The 13,096-nt window shown below is 48.1% G+C and overlaps 1 protein-coding gene across 2 annotated transcripts; it reads left to right on the forward strand.

Annotated features, from left to right (window-relative positions):
• Positions 1–1,403: 1,403 nt before the first annotated feature.
• Positions 1,404–10,087, forward strand: LOC109879293 (microfibrillar-associated protein 5-like). 2 transcript variants are annotated; one of them, XM_020471473.2, is made up of 7 exons: positions 1,404–1,521; positions 6,821–6,889; positions 7,003–7,035; positions 7,169–7,237; positions 8,797–8,884; positions 9,064–9,137; positions 9,287–10,087. In XM_020471473.2, the coding sequence occupies exons 2-7, from the start codon at positions 6,847–6,849 to the stop codon at positions 9,400–9,402; spliced, it is 423 nt and encodes a 140-aa protein (XP_020327062.1). In that variant the 5' UTR covers positions 1,404–1,521; positions 6,821–6,846; the 3' UTR covers positions 9,403–10,087. The 2 variants fall into 2 exon arrangements, with proteins under 2 accessions (XP_020327062.1, XP_031641624.1); XM_031785764.1 differs by having other exon boundaries at positions 1,455–1,521; positions 7,003–7,237.
• The last annotated feature ends 3,009 nt before the right edge of the window (positions 10,088–13,096 follow it).

Raw genomic sequence — 13,096 nt, forward strand, 5'->3', positions numbered from 1 at the left:
AGGTACTGTTAGGTCTGTTAGGTACTGTTAGGTACTGTTAGGTACTGTTAGGTACTGTTAGGTCTGTTAGGTACTGTTAGGTCTGTTAGGTACTGTTAGGTACTGTTAGGTCTGTTAGGTACTGTTAGGTACTGTTAGGTCTGTTAGGTACTGTTAGGTCTGTTAGGTACTGTTAGGTCTGTTAGGTACTGTTAGGTACTGTTAGGTACTGTTAGGTACTGTTAGGTACTGTTAGGTACTGTTAGGTACTGTTAGGTCTGTTAGGTACTGTTAGGTCTGTTAGGTACTGTTAGGTCTGTTAGGTACTGTTAGGTACTGTTAGGTCTGTTAGGTACTGTTAGGTCTGTTAGGTACTGTTAGGTCTGTTAGGTCTGTTAGGTACTGTTAGGTCTGTTAGGTCTGTTAGGTACTGTTAGGTCTGTTAGGTACTGTTAGGTCTGTTAGGTCTGTTAGGTACTGTTAGGTACTGTTAGGTCTGTTAGGTACTGTTAGGTCTGTTAGGTACTGTTAGGTACTGTTAGGTCTGTTAGGTACTGTTAGGTACTGTTAGGTCTGTTAGGTACTGTTAGGTACTGTTAGGTACTGTTAGGTACTGTTAGGTCTGTTAGGTACTGTTAGGTCTGTTAGGTACTGTTAGGTACTGTTAGGTACTGTTAGGTCTGTTAGGTACTGTTAGGTCTGTTATGTACTGTTAGGTACTGTTAGGTCTGTTAGGTACTGTTAGGTCTGTTATGTACTGTTAGGTCTGTTATGTACTGTTAGGTACTGTTAGGTCTGTTAGGTACTGTTAGGTCTGTTAGGTACTGTTAGGTACTGTTAGGTCTGTTAGGTACTGTTAGGTCTGTTAGGTACTGTTAGGTACTGTTAGGTACTGTTAGGTACTGTTAGGTCTGTTAGGTCTGTTAGGTACTGTTAGGTACTGTTAGGTCTGTTAGGTTTATGTACTCTTGTTTGTATATTTCTGTTTTGGTATTTGTTGTGTTCATAATAAAAATTAAAAATAAATCACCAAGTTTACTGCCCCGCCTAGTGGAGAAAGGGGATCACTGCAAACGCAAGGTCTGCCAGACCTGTACCAGACATTCCAACATATTCCTTTAGCTGCTCTAAAGCATACTGGGCTAATTGTTATTGTTCATATTTATTACACAATATTCTATCTATCATCGTGTGTATTATTCTTTTAGTTGTTTTGTATTTGTAAAGTGTAAGTTCCTAGTTCAATGCGCTGATAGATGTGTTTACTATTAGTGATGGTTATTGTGAAATCAACAGATATATATTTTTGATAATGAGTTTGTGTTGTTTGGGTGTATACGAAATCAACTCTGGACTAGAACACTTCTCCCTGAATCTCTGCCAGATTGGAGGAGAGGAAAGTCAGAGCAAGAGAATTGTAATGAGAGGGGAGGAGAAGGGGTGGAGGAGAAGGAGGAGGAGGGGATGGAGAGAGAAGGAGGGGAAAGGAGAGAGGACAAAATATTCAAAAACAAAGGACGCTTTTGGACGACAGAAAAAGTTGTGAGTATGAAAACATTGTGTTCTTTTCTTAATTTTGAAGACTATAAAGACATTAGTAGCACTGTAGTATTGTATATAGAATGATTCAAATAAATAACATGAAGTACATATATAAAAGATGCATAGAGAAACCAAACTATATTTTACTGCAAAAAACTCACTTTACATGAAGTCATCCTAGTAGAATACTGTTTGTGAACTTCGGTCATGGATGACAATATGTCATTTAGAACTATGTGCCCTGGCATACAAGAGTGTATAAATGAGTCGCAGCAAGTTAAATCAATTTAACGTATTCAGGGCCTGGGTAAGATGCTGGTAAAGGAGGAACGGGTGACATATTAAACATATTGAGTGACAAAACTGTTCGGACGCTTTAGAACATTCTTAATGAGGTTTACGAAAAGAGAAGTGTATGAAAAGAGTGTGTATGAGAAAGGAGGAGTAGAGGGGTGCTCAGATAGGGCACAAAAAACACATTCTTTTGTGAGAACTCATGTCTTGGACTCCAAACTCACACTGACACATCACAAGAGGAATGATGCAGGGAGAGAGCTGAGGGAGTGTGTGTGTGTGTGTGTGTGTGTGTGTGTGTGTGTGTGTGTGTGTGTGTGTGTGTGTGTGTGTGTGTGTGTGTGTGTGTGTGTGTGTGTGTGTGTGTGTGTGTGTGAGTGAGAGAGTGAGGTGTTTGTCTCTATATACTGATACTATCAACAGCACATATACTGATACTATCAACAGCACATACACTGATACTATCAACAGCACATACACTGATAATATCAACCCCACATATACTGATAATATCAACAGCACATATACTGATAATATCAACAGCACATATACTGATAATATCAACAGCACATATACTGATAATATCAACAGCACATATACTGATAATATCAACAGCACATATACTGATACTATCAACAGCACATACACTGATAATATCAACCCCACATATACTGATAATATCAACAGCACATATACTGATAATATCAACAGCACATATACTGATACTATCAACAGCACATATACTGATTCCAAGAACACAGGATGAGATGTTACTATCCTTTGTGCAAGCACTTCCAAGAGTTAATGAACAGTGAGCCTGGTGAAATTTGGGGAGCGCATCGTCAGTAGTGTACCTTTGGTTCCTAGGGTGTTTCGGCCTTTCACACTATACACCCTCCCCAAAGGCGGCCAGCGACAGGGTGATCAATCCTACGCTTGCGTCCCATTCCCAATTAGTCATAGGAGTTGCCTTGTTGATGATAGCCAACATCCCATGGGACTATGCATGGCAGGGGCGTCCTCCTCCCTGAGTCAAGCATTGTTGACTGCATACCTCCTGGCCCTCTCACTTCGGGGCCCAGCTGGGGTCTTTCCTCTTCATCCAGAGCCCCTGACTGCTGCCTTCTGCCGCCTCCGATACAGCTTTGATTGCCGAACGCTGGCTCTGGCCCTTAATTCCAAGGTCTCTAAGCAGTCTGGTTGTAGATGTTGCCACAAAACCTCTGCAGCCCACCTCCACTGGTCGGACTTCTGTGTTCCAGCCATGATGCCGTGCTTCGGCAGCTAGATCGGCATAGCGCAGATGTTTTCGCTCATAAGCCTCATCTACTGAGTCCTCCCAGGGTACTGTGAGCTCAGTGATGAAGACCTTCTTGAGCGAACGGGACCAGAGCACCATGTCAGGTCTTAGGGTGGTGGTTGCGATCTCCGGAGGAAACACAAGTTGTCGGCCAATGTCAGCTAGCATTTTCCAGTCGCGGGCCAAGCGCAGCTGGTCTCGCTCTAATGGTGTCGAGCCGCGCTTCGGTGGTTTAGCCCCTTCGCGGACAAAGTTTGTCCGTAAGGGGTGTGATGCTGCTGGGGGTGGTAGGGAGTTGGTGGCAGCTCGCTTGTCCTCCAGGGCGGACGCAAGGTTTTTAAGGACTTGGTTGTGACGCCAAGTGTAGCGTCCTTGGGTGAGGCTTGTTTTACACCCCGTGAGAATGTGCCTGAGGTTGGCTGGCATGGAACAGAGGGCACAGTCCGGATCTTCACCATACCATTGGTGAAGATTAACTGGAGTTGGAAGGACGTCATATGTTGCTCTGATGGAAAAGCTCAACCGCCTCGCTTCCATGGCCCACAGATCCTTCCAGCTGATCTTCCTCTTCTCCACACTGTCCCATCGAGTCCACTGTCCCTGTTTGGCAAGAGAGACTGCCTTGGCCCACCTTGCAGCCTCCTCCTGATGGCGTACTTCCTGCACTACCATCTTCCGCCGCTCTGGTGCAGTGGCCTTACTCCAAGCAGCACGGCTAGTTAGCCCAAGGCCTCCTCTCCCTTGCTGAACATGACCCACAATGTCAGCATGTCTGAGGGCTGCTGTTGCCTCCTGGACTGCTTTTCCTGGCCTCCATTTGCGCCCAGTTGCCAAGGTCGGCGCGTTGTTGCTCACCACTGGGTCTCGAGATTCATTCAGTGTCATCTGGAGCCTGGTTTTTGAACACTTGAATTCCTCTGTTAGACTGGTGAGGGGCAGCTTGAGGACACCATCTCCATAGAGGCCGATGGTGGTAAGGCATCGTGGAACTCCGAGCCACTTCTTTAAGTAGCCTGTGACTCCTCTTTCCATCTTCTCCACTGTTGAGATTGGAACCTCATACACTGCTAAGTGCCACAACACCCAGGGTAGGAGACCAAACTGCAGACACCAGGCCTTTAACTTTCCAGGTAGCTGGGTGTTGTCAATGGACTGTAGGCTACTACTGATGTCTTTGCGCAGCTGTTGCACCTGGTCTTTGTCCTTCAGGCTTGCATCATACCACCTTCCAAGGCTTTTTACCGGCTGCTCAGACACTGTTGGGATTTGGTCATCTCCGATGAAGAATTTCAGGTCAGAGAGTCCTCCCTTCACAATCGAGATGCTGCGTGACTTGGATGGTTTAATCTTCATACGGTCCCAGCTGATGTTCTCCTCGAGTTTTCTGAGCAGTCTCCTGGTGCATGGGACAGTGGTAGTCAATGTTGTAATGTCGTCCATGTAGGCTCTGAGTGGAGGGTGGCGGAAACCAGAGTCGACTTGCTGTCCACCAGCAACCCATTTTGAGGATCTGATGATAACCTCCATTGCCATTATGAATGCCAACGGAGAAATGGTACATCCTGCCATTATACCTACATTCAGGCACTGCCATGAGGTGGTGAACTCTGAGGTGGTGAAGCAGAACTGCAGATCCTGGAAGTACGACTTCACCAGGGTTGTGATGGTGTCCGGTATGTGGAAAAATCTTAAGGCAGACCACAGGAGTTCATGGGGCACAGAGCCAAATGCATTGGCGAGGTCGAGAAAGACTACATGGAGGTCCCTTTTCTCCACCTTGGCCATTTGGATCTGGTGCCAGATCATGCTGGAATGTTCCAAGCAGCCAGAGAACCCTGATATTCCTGCCTTCTGTACAGATGTATCGACGTACGCATTCCTTTGCAGGTACTCGGCCATCCTCTGGGCAATGACCCTAAAGAAGATTTTACCCTCGACATTCAGTAAGGAGATTGGGCGGAATTGGCTGATGTTCACTGCATCCTTCTCCTTAGGGATCAGGACCCCGCCTGCCCTACGCCACACTTTGGGTATTATCTTATTTTTCCAAGCTGTTCTCATAAGCCTCCAGAGGAACCTCAGGACGTCTGGTGCGTTCTTATACACTTTGTACGGGACTCCATTTGGCCCCGGGGCTGATGCTGTTCTTGCCCCTCGAACTGTGTTTTCCACCTCTTTCCATGTCGGAGGGCTGGTCTCAATATGATGTTCCGGGGGTTCAATGGGTGGGATATCTGATGGGATGGCCAGATGTTCATGTCGCTTTGAGTCAAAGTTTGTTGTTCTCAGGTGCTCCTCTAGGTCTTTCTTTGTTGTTTTTAGAGCTCCACTTTTTCCCTTCGTGAAGAGACTTTTAAGGAACTTGAAGGGATCTTTATAGAATCGAGTTCTAGTTTGTTCTTTCTTCCTTCTGCGTTTCCGTAGGTTCTCTGCTCTACGGAGGGATGCCAACCGGGTTTTGATATCAGCCTGAAGTGCCTCTATGCCCTCCTTCTCCACTTCCGAGGCCTTCTTCCACTGTTTCTTAAGCTGTCGCCTTTCTTGAACGAGGCGCTTGATTTCTTGTTGCCTCCTGGAAACTGGTGGGGTTGGAACCGGGTCTGTGCCCTGGTAGTCTCCTCTCGACTGCAGGTCTGGGAGGCTCGGTGAGTTCCACTCCTGTTGTTGGTTCCACCTCAGTTGTTACTTCGGGGCTTGAGTTTACGTCCTCCATGACAGTGGTACTGATGCACTGCAAACTATGGTTTGCGTCCAGTTGCTGTGCTTCATTCGACTGATTTGATCGCTTTCGCAGAAAGTAATCAATGCGAGGCCTCTGTCTCTCTTTACCCAAACACCCCTTCTTCCCCTGGTGGATCCTCAACCCATGGTGTGATGTAACTTTCCTCCAACCACAGACACATACCTGCATCTGTTTGTGGCCCGCTGTTGCAGCAGAACTTGTGACAGTTGCTGTGGTGTTCTCTTGTGCTGTGCTCTCATTACTCGTAGTCGTTTCCGGTCCAGTCGTTACCATGTTGTCAGCCGATGAGTCATCTTCCGCCCCCGCTCTCGCAGACTCTAGGGGTATTCTCGTATGTTGACTTTCTGTAGCTAAAGCGGGTGTTTCCAAAATACTGCGACGCATGGGAAACTACAGAAATGGGAAGCTACCCCATGACTGTCCCAGTGGGGTCTATTCCCTCCTGTCAGCCGTCTCTCCGTGCCGCCACAAGGACTTTCCCCTGTTGTTAGCTGATCTTTCTCAGCAGTCACTGGACAAGTCCAGATATTCAGATTCCAAGAACACAGGATGAGATGTTACTATCCTTTGTGCAAGCACTTCCAAGAGTTAATGAACAGTGAGCCTGGTGAAATACTATCAACAGCACATATACTGACTGTCAACAGCACATATACTGACTGTCAACAGCACATATACTGATAATATCAACATCACATATACTGATACTACCAACAACACATATACTGATACTATCAACTGTATATACTGTATCTAGCTCATTTACCTGGATTTCATCAGGTACACATTTTCTACAACTGCCTTAGAGAAGAGTATACATTGCATTAGAAACAGCAGAGGTAGGGCCAGGGGCAGAGCAGAAGGAGGAAATGTAAAGTCGAGATATTGAAGAGTTCCTCTGTGTGAATTGAAACATATAAACTATTTTCCTCTTGGGCTTTTGTGGGTCCTGTTTCCTTCAGCTCGTAAACATTCAGCTCTTACAAGGATGGGCAGTCTTCCAATCGCCCTGCTCCTCTGCGGTTTCCACGGTAACCCCTGACAAACACAACACACAAATCATCACCTTCAATTAGGTTTGAGTCCATCACTGTTTGTTTTAACTCCATAAAAGACTCCCCTCATATGGTTTTCTGTTCCACAGTCCTCACAGCTGTAGCCCAAGCCCCGCAGGCTGGTAATAATGCCCTCTATTCAATGGTCACACGTTATTTCAACAGACATTAAGTTACATGATATGTCTCTGTCTGTGAGTCATGCCGTGGGTAGAGGTTGTTCCCATGCTGGTTGTGTTGTTTCCCTGCTGGTAGAGGTGGAACTCCACAGAGGTGACTGGAATGAAGAGGAGGCTTTGGTGTCTATCTCTACCCTACCGCCTGGTGAGTGAGGTGTCTGTCTCTATCTTACCACCTGGTGAGTGAGGGGTCTGTCTCTATCCTACCACCTGGCGAGTGAGGTGTCTGTCTCTACCCTACCGCCTGGCGAGTGAGGTGTCTGTCTCTACCCTACCGCCTGGTGAGTGAGGTGTCTGTCTCTACCCTACCGCCTGGTGAGTGAGGTGTCTGTCTCTACCCTACCACCTGGGGAGTGAGGTGTCTGTCTCTACCCTACCACCTGGGGAGTGAGGTGTCTGTCTCTACCCTATTACCTGGGGGGTGAGGTGTCTGTCTCTACCCTACCGCCTGGTGAGTGAGGTGTCTGTCTCTACCCTATCACCTGGGGAGTGAGGTGTCTGTCTCTACCCTATTACCTGGGGAGTGAGGTGTCTGTCTCTACCCTACCACCTGGGGAGTGAGGTGTCTGTCTCTACCCTACCACCTGGGGAGTGAGGTGTCTGTCTCTACCCTACCACCTGGTGTGTGAGGTGTCTGTCTCTATCCTACTGCCTGGTGAGTGAGGTGTCTGTCTCTACCTTACCACCTGGTGATTGAGGTGTCTGTCTCTACCTTACCACCTGGGGAGTGAGGTGTCTGTCTCTATCCTACCACCTGGTGAGTGAGGTGTCTGTCTCTATCCTACCGCCTGGTGAGTGAGGTGTCTGTCTCTATCCTACCGCCTGGTAAGTGAGGTGTCTGTCTCTACCCTATCACCTGGGGAGTGAGGTGTCTGTCTCTACCCTACCGCCTGGTGAGTGAGGTGTCTGTCTCTACCCTATTACCTGGGGAGTGAGGTGTCTGTCTCTACCCTACCGCCTGGTGAGTGAGGTGTCTGTCTCTACCCTATCACCTGGGGAGTGAGGTGTCTGTCTCTACCCTATTACCTGGGGAGTGAGGTGTCTGTCTCTACCCTACCACCTGGGGAGTGAGGTGTCTGTATCTACCCTACCACCTGGGGAGTGAGGTGTCTGTCTCTACCCTACCACCTGGTGTGTGAGGTGTCTGTCTCTATCCTACTGCCTGGTGAGTGAGGTGTCTGTCTCTACCTTACCACCTGGTGATTGAGGTGTCTGTCTCTACCTTACCACCTGGGGAGTGAGGTGTCTGTCTCTATCCTACCACCTGGTGAGTGAGGTGTCTGTCTCTATCCTACCGCCTGGTGAGTGAGGTGTCTGTCTCTATCCTACCGCCTGGTAAGTGAGGTGTCTGTCTCTACCCTATCACCTGGGGAGTGAGGTGTCTGTCTCTACCCTACCGCCTGGTGAGTGAGGTGTCTGTCTCTACCCTATTACCTGGGGACTGAGGTGTCTGTCTCTACCCTACCACCTGTTGAGTGAGGTGTCTGTCTCTACCCTACCGCCTGGTGAGTGAGGTGTCTGTCTCTACCCTATCACCTGGGGAGTGAGGTGTCTGTCTCTACCCTGTCGCCTGGTGACTAAGGTGTTCAGTGTGGAACAGAAACATCACTAAACAATGTTAGGCCAGGGATGACCAGGGGTGTCCAGTGTTATCTAAACATTGTGTGTGAGTTATCTGGATGTTGTGTGTATCCTCTGTGCTAGACTGTAGGGAAGAAACGTACCCCTGCACCAGGATGTACTCTGTCCACCGGCCCATCAAGAGATGCATCCACTCCCTCTGCCTTTACAGGTAAACTGCAACTACAGGTTCTCTCTCACAGGAAAACATAGACACACTCAGTGCCTCCTGGTCATGCGGTCAAAGTTCATTGGTTTCAACCTGAGAGCCTGTACAGAGAGGCATGTTTTAGAGACAGCAGCTGGGCTCTGATTATAGTGTAATGATGTATGTCTCCTGGTTTGTCTCAGCCTCCCTCGTGTCTATGTGATCAACAAGGAGATATGTGTTAGAACTGTCTGCCAACAGGATGAGTACCTGAAGGGTAAGACAGTCCACCTGATAGCACTTCATTAGACCTGTCGTTAGGATTACAACAACATAACAATCTTAGAGTGCATGAAACACTTACTGGCTTTAGGACAGCATGTACATCTGAGCCCACACATCCTCTCTCTCTTCTCTCCATCCCAGCTGAGCTCTGCAGGGAGCGGTCCGGCTGGCCCAAACGCTTCCAGAGGTCAACCACCAATAAGAAACGCTGTCGCAATCGCCATGGCAACCCCCAAACCTGGGAAAACAAGGCCTGATGGGCCCAAGATGGCGGAGATGGAAGGAGGGGCGGAGGAAGAAGGGAGGAAGGAGAGAAGGAGTAGAAGGGAGGAAGGAGAGAAGGAGTAGGAGGGAGGAAGGAGAGAAGGAGTAGGAGGGAGGAAGGAGAGAAGGAGTAGGAGGGAGGAAGGAGAGAAGGAGTAGGAGGGAGGAAGGAGAGACAGAGTAGGAGGGAGGACACCCTTGGAGACAGAACACTGGGTTGTCTCCATAAAAACATCATAAATCCACCGCTCAACACCTGGTGCTAGCCAGCCACACACACACACAACCAGACACACACAAACAAACAACATATATATAACACAGTCCATGTAACTCCAGTTAAGAACAGTCTGAGTCATATTTCTCAGTTCTGCTATTAGCCCTGTGTTTTAATAGAACTGTCTGTGAATATCAGGGGAGAAATCACTCCCCACAGATTGGACCTGTGTTTTATTTGACACAGATCATGTTCTGTGCCGTTGCGGGCTGTATAATACTGTTCAGATGGAACGCTGTTGAGTTCCTGTAGTTGTGTACTGTAGAGACAGTCTGAGAACAATGTTATCCACTCTGTCATTACTGACACCTTATTGTAAAGCACTCTATCACAATCCAATACCAAAGCAGTGCAATACTACAAAGCAGTGCAATACTACCCAATAAAATGTCATTCATTGGTTTGTGTGGATCACTTTATTGATGTAGTCCAGTTTTTTCCTCATGTAGATAAAAAGAAAACAAGTCAACCTTGACTCAACATTAGTTGATATCTTTATGCTTTGATTTTCAATACATCAGCTTTTACATACACATATATTGTATTTGTAATGTCAAGAATAAACACATAAACCAACATGAGTAGAGTCTACACAGACTCTCACCAGTTCATACCAATTCTCCCACTAGCTGTGTTCTCACACAGGAAATCAATCAATTATCACCTCATTAATAAACATAATGTCATCAGTCAATGCAAATGTTTGAGTCCATGTGTGTCCATGAGAGAAAGACGCACACAATGATAAGTACAAAAGCCACATAACTGGCTTACTGTAATATGATGTCCTGTACAGCATTATCACCCATCTCTCCCTCTATCACCCCTCTATCCATCCATCTATAAATGTATCCCTCCATCCATCCATCCATCATCCCTCCCTCCCTCCTTCCCAATATCCCTCTATCCCTCCCTCTATCCCTCCCTCTATCCATCCATCCCTCCCTCTATCCATCCATCCCTCCCTCCATCCATTCATCCATCCCTCCCTCCCTCCATCACTCCCTCCATCTATCCCTCCCTCCCTCCCTCTATCTATCACTCCCTCCCTCTAGCCATCCATCCCTCCCTCTATCACTCCCTCCCTCTATCCCTCCCTCGATCTATCCCTCCCTCCCTCCCTCTATCCCTCCCTCCCGATATCCCTCTATCCCTCCCTCACTCTATCCCTCCCTCCCTCCCTCTATCCATTCATCCCTCCCTCCCTCCATCACTCCCTCCCTCTAGCCATCCATCCCTCCCTCCCTCCCTCTCACTCCCTCTATCCCTCCCTTGATCTATCCCTCCCTCCCTCTATCCCTCCCTCTATCCCTCCCTCCCTCCCTCCATCCCTCTATCCATCCCTCTATCCCTCCCTCCCTCTATCCATCCCTCTATCCCTCCCTCTATCCATCATCCCTCTATCCCTCCCTCCCTCTATCCATCCATCCATCCCTCCCTCCCTCTATCCCTCCCTCCCTCCACCCATCCTTTCTCTCACAATAACAACACAACAGTAAAGTAAAACACTGCATCTCACAAGGACTGGAATGGTCTGACTGCATTGACAGAGTTACGTTAGTTCCAGGGTTCAACGTATAGAATACAGACAGACAGACGGACGGACAGACAGTTGTATGTACACACACAGGGCTATTCATCCAGCAGGGCAAAAGTCGTGACCTAAATGAGTCATCTACCCAGAAACCCCGAAGGGACTGTTTACATCACAAGGCCTAAATTATTACATCACAAAGCCTAAATCAGGCCTGTCTATCACCCCATGGGTTTAAGCCCTTCCTCACCCTCCATCCCTCCTCAGAACCCACTCATCTTTCCCTTTCATCCCCTCACTCTGCTGTCCCTTCCCTCAATTAGCTAACTTTTTTCCTCTCACTCCCTCCATTTCTGTGTTAACTAACACCAGCTTCCTGTTAAAACAATGCAGCCAAGTGATCCAGACAAGTGCTCATCCCCAGCCAGCAGTGATCACGTCCACAGCAGCTGCTGTTGTGCATCTCACCACTCTCCCTGTCAGACTGTGGTTGTAGGACCGCAATAGCCCACTAAGGGGCGCCAAACAGCATGCCTGCTGTGTAAACGTACAGTAGATCAGTGTCCACTCAAAGCAGAAGCTGCTCCAAAGCACAGCTCCAGACTCACCGTGGCCTGACCTTAGCAATTAAGAGGAAAATGCAAATCTGACCTTAGATCAGATATGAGATAACTTGGTCATATACTAATGCATCCAGGCAAGCCTGTAAATCAGTTATTTCAGGCGATAATTCCAGTTGTACTGGAGATTCTAAAGGAAAATTAGCTACAACACTACCACAACAACAATGGGAATTACAAACTACTGACAATATATACATTTACAATAATATATTATGTACATAAATTAATTACGGTATTTATTTATCAAGACTATATTAGTGTGAGTCACCATCATTCCTTTCTGTACCATCTTTCATTTAGAGATTTGCCCTCAGTCTTTTCCCTCAGTAATAAATAAACTCTGTTGCAATAGATAGAGAGACATAGGGAGAGAAGGGCAAGGAGAGGAGACGGGGGGACAGAGTGTAGAGTTGGGGCTGAGAGGGAAAGATGTAGAGGGAGAGGATGGTAAGGAGAGGAGACGGGGGGAGAGAGTGTAGAGTTGGGGCTGAGAGGGAAAGATGTAGAGGGAGAGGATGGTAAGGAGAGGAGACGGGGGGAGAGAGTGTAGAGTTGGGGCAGAGAGGGAAAGATGTAGAGGGAGAGGATGGTAAGGAGAGGAGACCGGGGGAGAGAGTGTAGAGTTGGGGCTGAGAGGGAAAGATGTAGAGGGAGAGGATGGTAAGGAGAGGAGACGGGGGGAGAGAGTGTAGAGTTGGGGCTGAGAGGGAAAGATGTAGAGGGAGAGGATGGTAAGGAGAGGAGACGGGGGGAGAGAGTGTAGAGTTGGGGCTGAGAGGGAAAGATGTAGAGGGAGAGGATGGTAAGGAGAGGAGACGGGGGGAGAGAGTGTAGAGTTGGGGCAGAGAGGGAAAGATGTAGAGGGAGAGGATGGTAAGGAGAGGAGACGGGGGGAGAGAGTGTAGAGTTGGGGCTGAGAGGGAAAGATGTAGAGGGAGAGGATGGTAAGGAGAGGAGACGGGGGGAGAGAGTGAAGAGTTGGGGCTGAGAGGGAAAGATGTAGAGGGAGAGGATGGTAAGGAGAGGAGACGGGGGGAGAGAGTGTAGAGTTGGGGCTGAGAGGGAAAGATGTAGAGGGAGAGGATGGTAAGGAGAGGAGACGGGGGGAGAGAGTGTAGAGTTGGGGCTGAGAGGGAAAGATGTAGAGGGAGAGGATGGTAAGGAGAGGAGACGGGGGGAGAGAGTGTAGAGTTGGGGCAGAGAGGGAAAGATGTAGAGGGAGAGGATGGTAAGGAGAGGAGACGGGGGGAGAG

The sequence above is a fragment of the Oncorhynchus kisutch genome, linkage group LG2, assembly GCF_002021735.2.
Source record: "Oncorhynchus kisutch isolate 150728-3 linkage group LG2, Okis_V2, whole genome shotgun sequence".
Taxonomy (NCBI): domain Eukaryota; kingdom Metazoa; phylum Chordata; class Actinopteri; order Salmoniformes; family Salmonidae; genus Oncorhynchus; species Oncorhynchus kisutch.

Coding starts and splice junctions, on each gene's coding strand:
- LOC109879293 (XM_031785764.1), top strand. CDS start 7,042: ATGCCCTCTATTCAATGGTCACACGTTATTTCAACAGACATTAAGTTA. Junction 7,238..8,796: donor TATCTCTACCCTACCGCCTG/GTGAGTGAGGTG, acceptor CCTCTGTGCTAG/ACTGTAGGGAAGAAACGTAC. Junction 8,885..9,063: donor CACTCCCTCTGCCTTTACAG/GTAAACTGCAAC, acceptor GGTTTGTCTCAG/CCTCCCTCGTGTCTATGTGA.